This window comes from Agelaius tricolor, unplaced genomic scaffold, assembly GCF_023055355.1.
Source record: "Agelaius tricolor isolate 1412-34295 unplaced genomic scaffold, bAgeTri1.0.p SCAF_5, whole genome shotgun sequence".
NCBI lineage: Eukaryota > Metazoa > Chordata > Aves > Passeriformes > Icteridae > Agelaius > Agelaius tricolor.
This window is the reverse complement of record NW_027269265.1, coordinates 37,220,734-37,237,730: the sequence shown is the minus strand read 5'-3', so window position 1 is coordinate 37,237,730 and position 16,997 is coordinate 37,220,734. Positions and strand designations below refer to the sequence as shown.

The window sequence follows — 16,997 nt, the reverse complement described above, 5'->3', positions numbered from 1 at the left end:
GAACCGCAACTTCTGGAGCTTTTCTGCTGCTGTAAGCTGCTGTTTGAGACTTGGGCAGCAGGGAATCCCCATGGCAAAGCAAAACCATTATGTCAGGCTATTATGGACGACTTCAGCATTTTTTTGAGTTTGTCCCAACCTACTCCCCAGTCATGATGTATTGAAATGAAATCACATGTTGGAAATGTTTCTCAGTGTTATTTTCTCTGTTTTAGGAAAACAATTACAGCACTTGCTTTCTCTCCAGATGGAAAATATTTGGTTACAGGAGAGGTAAGTGTGAGAGGAGAGAGGGTGCACCTTGTCTATCGCATTTTGAAGCAGGGCAGAGGGACTTAGAAGAAACAGGCTGTTTTCACACAAAGGAGTTCCAGTGTTGCCTCATTGTTCAGTGGACCTGCTAGCTTATGGGTGGCACTGGGTGCTCCAGCTGGGAGTTTTTTAACATGTCAGCTTTGGGGATAGATCTTCTGGGGTGTCATCTGTGGGCTGAAGGTAGAGTGAAAATAAGCAAGAGGACACACAGCATCGTTCTACTCTAGCATCAATGAAGAGTACTTGGATGGTCCAGAATATTGGCCTGAGCTTAGCACTGTCCCTTCAGAATTTCAGGAAGTAACTGAAGCCAGAAACAGTGTTGCAGGAAAAAAGAAAAGTGCACCTGGAGTGGAGTTTTAGGAATAGTCACAGAAGATGCTGGTGCTTGTGGTTTGGCATTGTTTGTTTGGCTGGGAGCAGCAATTGCTTTCTCTTTCCCAACATGCCCAAGGGGGAGAATAAGGATGACTATGCTGTGTGTCTGTTCTGCATTAGAAGCTCAAGACACATGCTGTGTCATGAGCCTGAAATTGCTGGATGTTAAAAATTTACAGAAATGCTGACCTTCATATGGTTGGACTTAGTTTGCTCTTGTATGTGATTAATGGCAGTTTACCACTAGTCCCTGTGCCTCTGTAAGAGACGGGGAGGGAGCATGTGTGAGACAGGTCCTCTCCTGAGCCTCAGCCACAGGGAGAAGTGTGTCACTGTCCTGTGCTGGAGCTGTCAAGGTGGAGACTGTTCTCTCCAGAGGTCCCTAGTGTGGTCACTGTGATGGCAGCTGTCATGTCCCCAGGTGGCTCCAATCCTGGACCTGAATCCTGGATGGATCAGATCAAGGGTAGAAACAGCAGTGGGTTTTTTTGGATGGAGGCTACCACAATAGAGAAAAAGTTAGCATTAATTTTCCATCATAGATGTTGTGATTAGGGCTTTTTTGTGAAAACATGAGGTTTCATAGCTCATGGTATTCAGTTCTGATGATTCTGGTGCCTTCTTTTATTTTCCTTTTTTTAAATTTCTGGTGCTTGATGCTTTTCATTAGGAGTAAGAAAAATGGTAAAAAATGAAGTGGGAACTTTTCTTACTAACAAATTTTTCTGTTTGAAAATTTATTGGGGTAAATGGCAAATTAAAATTATTAAAAAAAAGCTGTTCCAGTTATACTGGAATTTTTAGGGCTTTTGTTGTTATTCTTGTTGTTGTAGCAGGGTTTTTTGGGATTTTGTGGGGGTTGTTTTGTTGGGTTTTTTTCCCCTTGTTGCAAAACATGTCTCCTCTTGCCCTATTCTAAAACCATTTATTTTTTTCAGTATCCTCGCTCGTGTCGGACATTTGAATTATTGCTTAGTGTAGCAGTGTCCCCTGCTGGTATCAGCAGTTGTGTCTTAGTTCATCCCCTGTCCCACAGGGAAATGCTTTCTGAGTTCACTTTCTCAAGCTCCCTTGTAGCTGCATTATGCTAATTCTGCCTAATAACACCTTAGTTTTCTGTATGGCTGGCTTTTCAGGGAGGAGAGCATGGAGGTTAGTCCTTGGCTGCCATACATATTAAATGTCTTTTACATATTTCAAATTCATAGGAAAACTCTATTTTTTTCCTCTTTTTAATTATTATTTTTTATTTCTCCTCATGGAGATGTAGAGTCCATGGGGGTCACACAGAGCTGCCTTTTGGTGAGAATTTCTTAAAAGATGAAATGCAAATTCAGTTTGTTAAGGTCCTGGGGTGTATGCTAAGATGCTGGGAAATAGTTATATATATGTATGTGCTTAATTATAGCAGTTGTTTTGAAGAGCAGCTGATTCAGCTCATTGTAATATCTTGCCAGCCACCTTGAGACCTGAGCTCTGCGTTGCAGGAGGGAGAGCTGTACCAACTGCAGTTAAATCTGACCATGGCATTTTTCCAGGCCACAAGCAGTTGCTTAGCAGAGCTTTTGAACAAGGCAATTAAAGCATGCACAATTTTAAACTTTTAAAGCTTCGACTTCTACTTGTGATGAGAATTGCCTCTCCCACGCAATCAAATGACTGCCTTAAAACCAATCAAAAAGGTACCATTCTGCCATGTTGCCATGGATATGTTATCTTACAAGTTGCTGTTTTGACAGACTTCAATGTGGAATCATGAGCAGTTACTTGAGTAAGATTTGCCCATCAAGCACATTTTTGGCCAGCATTTCAACTCATCTTGTGTGCCCTGTTTTAATTTGGTTTAATAACAAAAAATTAAACAAAAGAATAGATTTGTCTGGCAGAAAGTGCTGAATTGGCATTTCTGTTTCTCTGGAGAGCCAACATTAAAGCAGAGGCTCTGTTCCTGCCATGTCTTTTTCTCTGACATTACCCTGCCTGCACTCTTTTGGGTGGAACGTGTCTGTGCGTTACCTTGTGACAGAAATGATGCTGCTAGCTTCTCAGAGGCTTCCTTCAGATGGTGTGTGAGAGTTCCCACAACAGCCATGTCATGGTTTTGTATGGCATGACCTGGTTTGATATCTCAGATGTCTGTGTTGTGTTAGGAGCAGAGGATGGGAGGGCTTTTCATTCACTGGGCCTAGGGATAACAATCTATTATAATCCTTTTCACAAGCAGGCTGTAAATTCCCATTACAAACACCAGGACTGTGCATCAAAATTATTGTTCTAGTCCCTGGCTAGAACAGTAGCATTTTGTGAGTAGCATAAGGAGAGGTTTAAAGCAGGAGAGGTGGTATTAATTTGCACAGCTGTTGAAATGCATATACTTCTTAGGTTGTTGGTCTCAACCTGGGCTTTAAAGAATCAGAGGAACTGCTAAACCTATTGTGAGTGCACCATGTAGGCATCTTTTTCCAAGCTCCTGCACATTTACATGCTTGAATGTGTCAGAACTGACTTTGGGGTTACCCTTCCTGTTCTGTGTCTGTTCCTGTCCCTTCCAGAGCGGACACATGCCAGCAGTTCGGGTGTGGGATGTGGCTGAGCGAACCCAGGTGGCAGAGCTCCAGGAGCACAAGTATGGTGTGGCCTGTGTGGCCTTCTCCCCCAGCTCCAAGTACATTGTGTCTGTGGGGTACCAGCATGACATGATTGTCAACGTGTGGTCATGGAAGGTAAGTTTTCTAGGAGGCTGGGTGGACCACGCGGTGTTGCTAAATCAGAAAGAGCTTCTGGTCTGACTGTAAACTACTTCCATTTCCATCTTGCTTTCTGTTTTTTTAAAATTATGTAGTTATTGTTTGGCTTTTGACATTCATAGACACAGACAAATTTGGACAAGAGAGAAAGCTATGGTCCCTTAGGGAAGGTCTAAGTCATTTCCATGAAGGGATATTCCTTATGCTTGGGAATGTGTTACATTTTTCTGTCCAGCCAGAAAAGCCTGGACTTTGAAACCTTGCCAAACCATGGTGTTTTTTAGAGGCTTATTAAAAACTAATTTATGTGGTTAAGGAAGGAAACTCTCATCAGCCAGAGATTTCTTTTGTAGTGTAGTGGATACTCTTGGCTTGTTTTGATTTTTTTATGTCAGAGTTTGTGATACTCTGGTCCCATCCCTGATGGTTGAGAAGGGGAATATAGGGAATTCATAATGGGTGAAAGCTGATGAAAGTTGCTCTACCTGTCACTGGATTGAGGCAACTCTTGGTAGAAATAAAGCCTGTGTCTTATCCTCTAGTAAACATTTAAGCATTTGTTTTTTGTAGATAAGAAAACAAACATTTATTTTTAGTAGGCTAGGAATCTTTTGTATTAATAGATGTTCCTGCTACCTCTTCAAGTGCTGTAACCCTCTCTAAAAGAAATATCATTTAAGAAAAAAAAAATCAATGCATCTGTTAAATCTCACAGGATCATAGAATCATAGAATGGTTTGGGTTGGAAGGGACCCTAAAAATTGCTTAGTTTCAATTCCTCTGCCATTGGCAGGATTACCTCCCATTAGACCAAGTCGAAACCCCATCACAGCCCTGTTCAATCTGGCCTTGAACATTTCTGGGGATGGGGCATCCTCAGCTTCTCTGGGCAGGCTGCTCCAGTGCCTCACCACGTTCACAGTAAAGAATTTCTTCCCAATAGCTAATATAAATCTACCTTCTTTCAGTTTAAAACCATTACTGCTTGTCCTATCATTATACTTCCTGATGAAAAATCCCTCCCCATGTTTCCTGTAGGCCTCCTTTAGGTACTCAGAGCCTCCTCTTCTCTTGTAGCTTCTAAGCCCACACTCATTTAGTATGTTACTGTCTTCATCACATTTAGTCTATTTTAGTCTTCATCACATGTGCTGTAATTTAAGATGTCACTGTTATCTTCTGTGTGAGCTGAAGTTTGTCATTGCTATTTTTTCATATAGCTAAATACTGTGTGTAGTGAGAGAACCTAAGTGTGTTTGTCTGTGTTGCAAATTGAGTGCTCATTGTTTGGATTATTTCTAGTTATACAAATGAAAGTAGTGACTTGGACAGGGTCACAATGCATGGGAGATGTGTGAAACAGTACAAGTAGTTTTGCTTTCCTTTGCTTATCTGGGTTTTTCTGTTCACTGTATAATTGTGGGCATGAGAACTTCTGAGGTAAGAATTGTTTGACTCTTCCCTGCTGAAGAACACACACTTTAAGCTTATGCTCCAGACTGGGATGGGAGCTCTAGCTGGCCTTTACTTTGCAGGCTGGACACCAAAACTAGAGATACTTTACCTGACCAAAGTGAATAAAGACTGAGAATACAGGTCTCCTGAAGTGTTTTCCTTCACTTTTAACCACAACCCTTCTATCCTCTGTGCTGCTGCTTTTATTTCCCTATTTTTCCTGACTGGTAGACCTAGTCATTTAACTGTGATGGAAAAGAAAATCCATGTTGTCTGTAGGATTCCCTTGCTTCCCTAAATAAAGACCACAGCAATGATCCAGATGTTGAGGTCTGCAAGGGTCCTAAGCTTTTCTCTGTCCATTGTCTTGAAAGAAGTTATGATAATTGCTGCCTTTCCTTCATTCTGGGTTGGAGGATCCTCCATGGTGATGGTGCAGCAGGCTAGACTCCCCTTGTGCTGGTTTCTTCATTTCTGCCAGCAGTTTCTTCAATGCTCCCCACAGTCCTGTGGGGCCCTTGGAGTGATGTGGTTTGTGTGCTAGGGCATTGTGCCTGGAAGACTGGGAGCAGCTGAATCCCTGAAAAGAAGGGTAAAGGAAACACAGCAAGAATGAAAAGGGATGCACTGTTGTCAGCTGTGTGCTGCATGCTTGCAAATCCACAACAGACAAAGCAGAAAACTTGTTTATTCTCACTTCTAACTGGGGAAAGGCAGGGAGAGGAAAACTGAACAATGATGCTGTGTGATGTTGCTATCTGACCATTCTGCTTGAGCAGTGTCCATCCTGTTTTCTGTCCCTGCATCTTTTTCCTCCTTTCCCAAACATTGCCATTTTGAGGTGCACATTTGAGGTATAATAGATTTTGCTTTTTCACTTCCAGTACAGGGATGGTCTTTGTGTATTTTGAGTCTTTTGATAAAGTATAACGTGTTTCAAGAGAAAGAAGAATTCATGGAAGAACCAGTACAGTTTTCTCTGTGAAAAGTACCATTTCCTCATCTTGAGTGCAATGGCCTCATTGCTGCCTGGGGGCTGGGGGAGTTCTTCCTTGTGCTGACCTACATGTGGATTTGCTGTTTAGGAAGGGAAATGGGTTTGCTCTGAGCTTCTGGTGATTGTGAAACCCACATGTTTGTCATGGCTCACATACCAAGTTCCTGCAGGCACTACTACTGCCTGCTGATTTGTTCTTGATCATAGTTAATGTAGAATGTGAATATAAATTTGAATTTTTAATATAAATGTGAATTAAAATAAATATGAATATAATAATATTAATTTGATATAAATGTGAATTATACTATCTGCCAAATCAATGTTCCCAGCTAATGCTGGGGAGGTTGTATATGGAGGTGAATGGGGAATAGTTTGGGTTTCATCTTTTTCCTGCTGCACTGTTTGTACTGGATATGTGCCTGTAATTCAAATTAGTTTCCTTTGCTTCTGAGCAAAGAAATTAAGCAATGTAAACAATTGTGTTTCCAGAAAAACATTGTAGTGGCAGCCAACAAGGTCTCAAGTAAGGTGACAGCAGTGTCATTCTCTGAGGACTGCAGTTACTTTGTCACTGCTGGAAATCGACATATCAAGTTCTGGTACCTGGATGACAGCAAAACCTCCAAGGTGAGAGAGAGTGCATCAAGGCCAACCTCTAAACAGGCATTTCTGTCTTAAAGCAGGGTGGATTTTGCCCTAGTGAGCTGTGGGAAGTGGGAAATGTTTTATTTTTCTGGGATGCAAGGAGAGCCTTCCACACCTGGCTCTCAAGTGTCATGGGCTGATAGCACCAAAAGCTTGTCTTGCACTGATGTAGGGATGTCACTCATGGAGTTGCATAGCAGCATGCTTGTTCTTTAGCAGTCACATATACTGAAGAACAAATAAGCTAGAAAAGAGCTGCAGTAATTTAACTCCTTGGAGCACAGAGGTGGGGAGAGCTCTTTGACATTGGTATGAGCATCTCAAAAGGTTGTGAGTATAATTTTGAAGCATCAGCCAAAGTGTTTAACAGTTTTAGCTGTTGTGTTATTCTCTGGGAGGCAGAATCCACCTATGGTGATTCTTCTGTGTTCTCATGAACAGTTGTAAACATGAACAGCAAGTAAAAGCTCTCCTTGTACGCTATTTACAGTTTTTTCTTTGAATCGCTTCAGCACTCAGGGGTTGATGGTCTAAAAAATCACTGTCTGCCTGAAGTGCCTTGCTGTATGTGTAGCAAACTGTTTTCTGTTACTAGGTCAATGCCACTGTCCCCTTGCTGGGTCGCTCGGGATTGCTTGGAGAACTGAGGAACAACTTCTTTGCGGACGTGGCTTGTGGAAGGGGCAAAAAAGCTGACAGCACTTTCTGTATCACATCCTCAGGCCTGCTCTGTGAATTCAATGAAAAAAGGCTGCTAGACAAGTGGGTGGAGCTGAGGGTGAGTTTTACATCCTCCTATTCTGCTCAAGTAGAGCAGGAAGAGCAAATAATAAGGGCACTCAGAGGTACAAGCTGACCACAAGCAGTGAAAATAATTGTGCTTCTGCAACCCTATGATTTACTCTGGAAGGCTGGGCAAGAATAGTGTTATTTCTTGTCAAAGGGATTTTACTGATTGTTGAGCCTCTTTCATTCTCACACCCCAGCATTACAGGGACTGCTCTTCTGGCAAAGCAATGTCCTTATGGCAACTCCTGTATGGTCCCTCCTGGCCTGGCTGGGGCAAGTAGGAATCTAAAAAGATTCTGGTTTCTATCCACTCTGCAATGTCTTACTTGGCTTGTGCATCTCAAATGCAGGTTCCCAAGGTGCTAGTTGATTTGTCTATTCTAAACCACCAGGCCTGCCCATAGTTAAGAATTTGATCACACTTGTTTTCCTTTCAATTGAATGTAATGTGCCCACCTGCAAGGATCCTGTGTATTAAAATCAAGGGAAAAAGTCTGTCCACGCTTTCACTCAAGTGAAATGCCTCTTCTTTTCTTTCCTTTCCTTTCCTCTCTAAAATCTGCCTTTCACTCTCGCTCAGAATACAGACAGCTTCACAGTAAGTTGAAAAAACTTTTTGCATTGAACTCATCCCCTTTTCACCACACTCCATTTTGTGCCATTTTCTGCCATTTGTACAGATCCCAAAGGGAGGGGAAGAAAATCCATTTTGTTCTGTTTCTTATCCCCTCCTGACAGGTAATGTGTTGGTGTGCTAGTACAGGGTGAGGTGCTGCTTGCCTGCCAGTGTCATTGAATGTCACAGAAATAAAAGCAGTGTTCAGAGTAGGACTCAGCTGGAGCAAATGTGTAGCTCTGCTCGCTTCCCATCATAGTGGGTGGCAGAGAAACTGGGCTTTTTTCTAACTGCTTGGGATCTGCAGTGGACCTTGGCTGGAAAGTTCTTCAGAAAGGAAAGATGGATTTTTAGGCTTTTCCTTATTCCCAGGGCTCGACTTCACTGCAGCTCTTCTGACCATGACTCCTTTGTCTGTCAATTCGCTGTTCTCCCTGATGTGTGTCTGGTGACCTTTGACGTGAGAGCACATTTCTCATTTGCTGTCTCTTGTGCTGTGTCCTCCTCAGACCACTGTGGCAAACTGCATCTCTGTGAATCATGACTACATCTTCTGCGGCTGTGCTGACGGCACCGTGCGGATTTTTAACCCTCTAAACCTTCACTTTGTCACTACTCTGCCGAAACCACACTTCCTGGGAACTGACATCGCAAGTGTGACTGAGGCCAGGTACTGTGGAGAAGGATGGAAGGGAGCAAGGGAAGCTTGTGGGGGTTAGAACTATTCCTCAGACCTTTGCCATCTGGAGCATGCTCTTTTTATGGATTAAAGTTGGCAGTCTGTTGCAGAACTCTCTGAGCTGTTGCAGGCTTGCCCTGTATGACTGGACTACAGTTGGATGGCAAGGAGAGACTTTTGCCATGGGACTTTGAGGCTTCTTTTGGGACTTTGGTTGTTCAAGAGACAGGTCTTCCTGGCCAACTACTCTCTCTACCTATAGATACCTTTGTTCATCTCAACAGTGCCCCATGGAGAATCTGAGCTCTCCTGTTTGAGCATTGCCCCAGCTCCTGGAGAAAGCACAAGTTAACCAGGCTGTTGTTCTCTCTTTGTGCAGCCGTCTTTTCTCTGGTGTGGCTGATGCGAAGTATCCTGACACCATTGCCTTGACCTTTGACCCCACCAACCAGTGGCTTTCCTGTGTATACAATGACCACAGCCTGTATGTGTGGGATGTCAAAGATCCGAAGAAAGTGGGCAAGGTGTACTCTGCTTTGTATCACTCTTCCTGTGTGTGGAACATTGAGGTACGTTGTTTGCAAACACAGGGGTAGGGTTGTGAGTTGCAGTTGAGAAAGTCATCAGATGAGCTGCCAAATTTGAATGCAAATGCTGACTGTAGAGGGAATTGACTCAGTTTTTCACCTGTGGTTAGTGCATTTGCTACTGGGCCTGGGAACAGTTTTTGGCTGCACTGCAATGGCTGACCGAATGTGTGGTGCTACTGGGAAAGAAAAATCTCACCATTAAAAGGTGAGAGGTGGGAGAGGAAGCAGAATTAAACAAACCTGAATACAGAGCATCCTTTTAGAAAACGCACAAGAGTTTATTGCTGACCTCAAAAAAACTGCTTGAGATCTGTGGTGAGTAATTGCTTCTAAGTCAAAAATATGAAATAGTGATAAAATAGTGAACTCTGGTCCTTCTTAACATATTTACCTGAACATGTGGAAATAGCCTCTCAAGTGTCTTCTGTCATCTTGCAGTCTATCAAGTTGGTTTTCCCTCAGAGGGAAGGAAGTATAGGAAACAATGGAGTTGTTAATATGTTGAAATATGTCTAACAATGGTTAGGAGAGGGGAAAGTGGAATGAAAGTTGGAAGAGGTTGAGAACTCTCTTTTTATTTATTAATTGCATCTCACCCTTTCCTTCTGAATTATAAACTGACAGTAGTAGATGAAAGCTGCAAACAACAGTGCAAGGTGGTTATTGCATGATCATTGTTTGTGATTTGAGGTGCTCTCTTTGAACTGTTAGAAACAAAAGATACTGGTTTGTTGCATGCTTCTTAAGGAGGTTTTCTGTGATGAGGGAAGCTCAGTGAACATTTGTTTGAAGTCAGTCTGAAGCTCTGGTCTGCAAATAGGTTTTGTCAGAACTGTCTGGCTTTCACCTTTAGAAAACAGAGAGGACACCCCTTTTGTCTCATTTTGTTTTGAAACTTGCTACCAGTGTCTAGGGTGCCAGATGCCAGGCAATATTATTCAGGCATTGATTTTACTTGCCCTTAGATGTATCCAGAGGTGAAGGACAACAATCAGCCCTGCCTCCCCCCTGGTTCCTTCATCACCTGCTCTTCTGACAACACCATTCGTCTGTGGAACACTGAAAGCTCCAACATCCACGGCACAGCCCTGCACCGCAACATCCTCAGCAATGTAAGATCCTAGGTTTGGATCACCTCCTTGTCCTTGGGGTTGCTCTTCTTCACACACAGATTCCCAAGTTAAGGCCTAAATTTTTTTGTATCTCCAAGTCAACCTAGGTTTCTGTAAACTGAGCACAAATCTAGTTAAATGTATGAACCTGAAGAAACACAAAAGGAGTACTGGGCAGAAGGACAGGTTGTCTGAAATAGTCCTGGGGATTATTGCTGTTTTCATAAACCACCCAAAGATTCATCAAGCTTAGTCTTTTCCATAAGGGCCATATGTTTCAGGAGAGCTGGTTCCCTTTTTCTGCATCTCTGTGATGTGTAACCACTTATAAGATTTGTTTGGAAAAGGTGCATTAAATGAAGCAGAGGTTTGGGAAATTGAATGTAAAAGTTTGCACTCACTTCATCTATATAAGAGGGAGGCTAATCATACAGAGCAGTGATTACATATGGACATTAGCTTCTGTTCTCATCTGAGTTGGAAGATCTCTGAACACAGCAGCCCTGACCTCAGGAATCAGGTGGAAAAAATTGTTTTTTCTGTCAGTACTGAGACTGCTGACTTAGATAATCACTAGAAGTCTTTCCTACTCCTGCTGTGTGCCCTAATATGTTGTAATCACTAATCCCAGAGCTTGTCAGTAGCAAAAGAGATGCTGCTAGTTTCTAGCTTGAATCTTTTGAAAGGGGTGATTGTGAGACACAACTGTGAAACTTTCATCCTACAAACTGTAGGGGCTTAGTGCTTGCTCCTAACTAAAAGGTCATACCAATTACAGCATCGTTGCCAATAAAATGTTTATGTTGGCTAGGAGCTCAATTTCTAAGGCAGATGCTTTGCTTTAATATTTTGTAACTAGTAAATATTTCTGGGTGTATTGTGTCCCCAGGACTTGATGAAAATCATCTATGTAGATGACAACACTCAGGTACTTCTGGACACTGATTACAACTCAGCAGGAAGTGCAGACAAAGCTGATGCACAAGTGCTGGATACGAAGGTGGGGATACGCACTGTCTGTGTGAGTCCCAGCGGGGAGCACCTGGCCTCAGGGGACAGGATAGGCACTCTCAGGTAATCCCATAAAGCTTCTAATGCAGATTGCAGACTGCTCAGGCATGAGAAAATAACCAGGTCTTGCTAATTTTATTAAACATACTGAAATGAGCCATGTTATATCCTAGAATATATGAGTTGCAGTCTCTGAAGGAAATGCTGAAGGTAGAAGCCCATGACTCAGAGATCCTATGTCTGGAATACTCCAAACCTGACACAGGTAAATGCAATTGAGCTTCCTCCCCTTTGCTTATGAATGTAATGTTGAGCAAGTCAAAATGTCCAACTATGGTATGTTAGAATTGCCATGCTGAACTACTCATGGATTTCAAATGAGGCTTCAGGTATTGGGCTAGTAGAGCCAGGCTTTGAAAAAGTCTTCCTTCTCTTACTTTTTATTAGAATATTGTATGTTGAGATTGCAGCTTGTTCTGTTTATTATTGTAATGCAAAATTCAGGTGTGTTGCTTTGTGTCCATATATGCAGTTAGCTGCAGTATAATGTTTTGTCTCCAAGAAGACTTGGGAAGCTGTTTTAAAAATGACTTTTTAAGTCATGATCTTGCAGTCTTTTTCAATTTCTAACAGGTTTAAAGCTCTTAGCCTCAGCCAGTCGGGATAGATTGATTCATGTCTTGGATGCTGGAAAGGACTATAGCCTGCAGCAAACCCTGGATGAACATTCTTCTTCCATCACTGCAGTGAAATTTGCAGGTAGCAAATCATGGCCTCCTACCAAAGCTGGATTTGAGCACTGCTATTGTCCCCTTATGGCTGTAATTTTATCTGCTTTTATCTACTGGACTAGGTCAATTTGAAGCTGCAGCTGGGTCATCTTTTGGTCATCTTTTTCAGTTGTAGTCTTAACAGAAGGTGATACTTGCCTTCTTTTCTGGTTTTGCTTTAATTTTCTCTCCTTCCTCCCTCCTAAGAGAACCTTTCCTCATAATTTCTTTGGAAAACTGTTTTCTGTAATGATTTATTCCCACTAACTAATTTCAGAGAGAACTAATTTAGGAGAACTCTGAACAGTCATTGTTCAAAATAAAATCTCACAAAACACACACAGAAAAATAAGTTTTGGATAAAGTAAATTTGTGATTGTAACCCACTGTAAGGCTTTGCATTCCTGGTAATGGAGCACATTTTATCCCTAGCACTCAGTTGCTGCCAATGGTCAGACAGCAAGAGCTGGCTGCTCTGCCAGGGAAAGGCAGTAGCCAGGGGGGACAGGAAAGCAGGTAAAGGTAGTGGCCTTTTCCACTGGCTGTGGGAAAGTACCACAGGACATGAGCAGGAGCAGATCAAGTCTAGATACAGCCAGTAGTCCAGATCACCAGGCAAATCCATAGTGGTAAGACCGTGGATTCAAGCAATTCAAGGTCTTGATCAGTCTGGAGTGGTCAGGGTCAAGCTATAGTTCAGTGCCTGCCAGGCAAGTCCATAGTAGCAAGGCAAGATGGAGTTCAGATCAGGAAGGTGAATCCATGGATTGGGTCAGGCTTTGGCTCAGTGGGGGTGCATGTCCAGGCACAAGTGTGGCTGCAATGCTGCTGCAGTGTTGCTCAGTTGGGACTCAAGGATGAGAACTCAGCTTGAAAACCACTCCCAGGTGAAGGGACTCACTGAAGCAGGGGCTCCCCAAAGCAACTGTGTGGCTTTTTCAAGTTTTTTTTTCTGGAGGATCTCCAAGTCCAGCAGCAGTTTCTCTGACAGATCTGCCTTATCAGTGAGCTGGCCTTGAATGCAACAAGCTGAACTCCCAGGAGATGAGGGAAGTGGGCTCAAGGCCTGGCAACTAAGGCCTTTATGCTCGTCTATGAGCCAAGTGCTGGCATGCTCTAAGTGGGTGCTGTTCAAGGACTTGTGTGGTGTTGGATGCATTGTCATTACTTGGAGTTTTATTGGGTGTTGCTTTGCTGAAGGAGCTGCTTGGTTATGGAAGAGTCCTAAGGGAAGAAGGGAAGCCTGACCCTGCAGTAAGAAAGGGCAGCAAGAAAGATGTGTCCAGCTCTAAGGTCTGAAAAGTGCCTATTGCCTGTTTTCAGCTTCTACTGTCAATGTGCCATGTTGCCAGAGTGCTGTGGCACACAGAGATATGAGCATATTGGTGAGGGAGAAGACAGAATTGCATCCTAATCTGTTCTGAAAAGCCTCTGTGTTGGAGCCTCATGCTCTCTGAGCATGAAAGACAAGTGCTGTCCCTGAGAAGGGGCTTCTGTTTTGCTGCTTGGGGAGGGGTCAGTCTTAACTAATCAGGACTGGAATAAATGAGCAGTGGTATAAATTGAAACATTTCCTCCACCTTGTATATGTGTTTATCTTTTGTCTCCTGCCTTTTTATTCCAGCCAACGATGGGAAAGTGCGGATGATAAGCTGTGGGGCAGACAAGAGCATCTATTTCCGCACTGCGCAGAAGGTAACCTTATCACAGCTTTTTGTACACTTCTAATTTATAACCTCTCCACAAAGGAGTTACTTCAAAGAATGATATCAGAGTTTCTGTATGAGCTTGTTGCTATTTCAGCCTCAGTGCCTCTCACTGACTCGATGGAAGAGATTGCATTCAGACAAATAGTTTTGTGAAGCATGCAGCTACTCCCAGCCTGACCTCTCACAGCAGAAATAGAGACCTGTTAGGATATCTGCTTTTCCTTCACTGTCAGAGCTATTGTGAAAACTAGTGAAAGAGTATGGGCTGGAGGGAAGAGTTTCTTGTGCCTCCAGTCCCAGCTGCTCCCAGCAGCCCCCTGGGAAGGATTGTTTTGTGCTGGCTGTGTGAGAAGACTCATCTGTATTAACTTGCTTTTAATAATGGATTAACAACTTGATTTTGACACAGTTGTTACCCATATGTTTAGACAGGAGAAGGAGTCCAGTTTACCCGAACACATCACATTGTTAGAAAGACCACACTTTATGACATGGATGTGGACCCCAGCTGGAAATATGCAGCTATTGGATGCCAGGATCGTAACATCAGGTTAGTTTCCTTCTCAACTTGAAAATATTTTTTCCAGTCATAAATGAAGCAGCCCCATGTCCATCATTATTCCTCTAAGTTCTTTGATACAGCATTTTCAGACAGATCTGAGGCACTGTGAGGCTGAACTCTGCCTTTCCTCTCACTGATAAAGAGCTGTGTATGTGTGCAATTCCCATGGGACTTGTGGCTTCTCACTGGGTTGCTCTGTGGAGCAAAGGCTTTCTACTGAGGGAGCAAGTGTGCCTTCCTTGGCACATCATTGAATTGTGGGGCAAAAACTTCTGCACTGTGGTAATTTTTGGTTTTGAAGGTACTTAGTTAACAGCTGTGGGGTCCTGTGGAATACCTGGGACTGTGGGAACCTAAAACGGAAATAGATGTGACTGTCATTGAACAAGTGGAGCCCAGTCTCTATTTCTATCCATTTCTCCAATCTGTCTGCTTGAAAGCAAAGGAGTCTCTCTGTAGTTGTGTCTCTCCTCGTATTGTAGCTGTGTGAGATGTTAAGAGTTTTGGTGATAGCTAAATATCACTACTGGATGTAATAGCTAAATATCACTACTGGATGTAATTTGTTTTAGCATAAAGTGTCTTGCTCTCTTAATCCTTTGCTCTAGTATGAAGGAGCCCAGGTATTTTTACAGCAGTGAGGACTGTTTATTGGCTTGAGAATAAAGCCTTGATTTTAATTCAGATAATCTGCCTTTGCATTACTTTTGGGGTTATTTCTTGAACCATTTAAATGTCTGGTGATAATATTTCATGGAGATAATTTCTCCACTTCCTGTAGTTTGGCCCCGTTTCCTGTATTTTATATGGAATGAGGAACAGGGAGAGAAAAGGATCCTGGTGACAGCAGCCCCAGGGTAGTACCTGGGCACAATGAGCCATGTTATCTTATGTCATCCCCTTAGGGTTTTCAACATAAGCAGTGGGAAGCAGAAGAAGCTTTACAAGGGATCCCAAGGTGAAGACGGCACCCTTATCAAAGTAAGCTGTTTTCCTTCCTTTTTCAATTTTCAGCTTTTCTGAATGCAGCTCAGGGACAAGAAAATGAAATACAAATCTGAGTACAGTAATTTCTTTTTTCTTTTTCTTTCTTTTATTTTCTTGCTCCATACTTTGTCCTTTACCCTGCTGCTGCTTCCTCCTACTTCCACCTTTAAGGGCTGGTAATATATTTGGGTTTCATCAGGCTAAAGCAGGAAGAGAGTCAATGAATGCTGAAGTTGATCTTTGATTTTTCTCTCTGTCCTGTTTCTGAAGTGAGTCACAGGACCGTGTTGTAAAAGCAAGTAGAACTGCACCAATATCTGTCAGGAGATGATTTAATCCATTTAATTTAATCCTTTGCTTTCTGCTCCAGAGAGCTCATTCTGGTTTTCTTGACTGGTTTTGTTAGATTTTTGAAGGGGAAATACCTGTTGATCAGTGTTTGTGAAGTGGATTTCAGAGGGCAAATACAAGGGAAACTGAGTTGATAAAATAAAATAGTATTGGCCCTGAAAAGCCTGGGTCTTGGAGTTCTGGACAAGCATGGTACTGTTTAGGGAGAGTCTGTTCAAGTTTCCCTCTGCGGAGTGCATCCAGGCCTTGGGCCAGGGTAGCACACCTGCTTCTGCCACTCTGCAGGGCTTACCTTGGTAAATCAGGTGTGTTTGAGATTCACAGTGGAGTGGAAGAACTGCATTCTTGTCTATAAAGGGGGAAAGCCAGATGACAAAATCAAAATATCTCTAAAGTTGCCAAACAAGCTTCTTCATTATATTTTTTTTCACTGATAATTTTCTACTGCTGCACAGGTCAGCAGTATTATTTATTATTAGGGACTGGAAGGAATGTCCTATGAGGAGCAGCTGGAGGATTTAGGGCTTATCTAGTTTGGAGAGGAAGAGGCTGAAGGGTGACTGCATTGCTCTCTACAGCTTCCTGAGGAGAGGACACACAGGGGGAGGTGCTGAGTGCTTCTCCCTGGGATCTGGTGACAGGATATATGGGAATGGTTCAAAGCTGCACCAGGGACATTAGGAGGAAGCATTTCTTTACTGAGAGTGTGGTCAAACACTGGAACAGGAGTCCTGGAGAGGTGGTCAATACTCCAAGCCTGACAGTGTTGAAGATGCATTTGACCAATGCATTTAATAACAAACTTTAAACATGTGGCCCTTATGGGGGAGACTAAGCTTGACGAATCTTAGGTCAACTCTGAATTGGTCAGGCAGGAGTAGATGATATTTTTAGCTCCCTTCTAGGTGAAACTATTGATAGGTGTAAATAACTGGGTAAAAAGGGAAGGGGGAAACTAAGTTTTGTTCAGTGTCAGCTCTTCTGTTTTACAGAGGAAGATCTTTCTCTTTGCCTATTATAATTCCCACAAATTTTTTGTAAGCCAGAGCAAAGAAAGTGAAAAACTGATGCTACACTTTAAACTGCTGATAAGCTTAGGTGCTTGATTAGATTTTTCTCAGACAAAAAACCATGAAATGTTCTGGGAGCTGAATTTTTTGTTTTTAATATCCTTTATGTTTTTTGTGGGTTTTTCTTTTAATGTGTATCTTAAGTGGGGAATCTCAATTACTTTTACTGTTGCTTTGCTCATTTTTAAGACAATTATGTAACCAAGGGATT

At 42.6% G+C, this 16,997-nt stretch overlaps 1 protein-coding gene across 5 annotated transcripts in view; it reads left to right on the top strand.

Moving 5' to 3' along the window:
- The window catches only part of MAPKBP1 (mitogen-activated protein kinase binding protein 1), a 101,932-nt gene that overhangs the window by 53,797 nt on the left and 31,138 nt on the right, over nucleotides 1-16,997 (top strand). For 4 of the 5 annotated variants that reach the window (XM_071427328.1, XM_071427324.1, XM_071427325.1 and 1 more), the window contains exons 5-18: nucleotides 216-273; nucleotides 3,246-3,416; nucleotides 6,385-6,522; nucleotides 7,136-7,318; nucleotides 7,910-7,927; nucleotides 8,455-8,615; nucleotides 9,004-9,193; nucleotides 10,180-10,326; nucleotides 11,216-11,400; nucleotides 11,511-11,602; nucleotides 11,971-12,096; nucleotides 13,732-13,802; nucleotides 14,245-14,366; nucleotides 15,284-15,359. In XM_071427328.1, the coding sequence (XP_071283429.1) occupies nucleotides 216-273; nucleotides 3,246-3,416; nucleotides 6,385-6,522; nucleotides 7,136-7,318; nucleotides 7,910-7,927; nucleotides 8,455-8,615; nucleotides 9,004-9,193; nucleotides 10,180-10,326; nucleotides 11,216-11,400; nucleotides 11,511-11,602; nucleotides 11,971-12,096; nucleotides 13,732-13,802; nucleotides 14,245-14,366; nucleotides 15,284-15,359 (1,738 nt within the window). The remainder of the gene's footprint in view (nucleotides 1-215; nucleotides 274-3,245; nucleotides 3,417-6,384; nucleotides 6,523-7,135; nucleotides 7,319-7,909; nucleotides 7,928-8,454; nucleotides 8,616-9,003; nucleotides 9,194-10,179; nucleotides 10,327-11,215; nucleotides 11,401-11,510; nucleotides 11,603-11,970; nucleotides 12,097-13,731; nucleotides 13,803-14,244; nucleotides 14,367-15,283; nucleotides 15,360-16,997) is intronic. The other variant, XM_071427327.1, reaches the window with a different exon arrangement.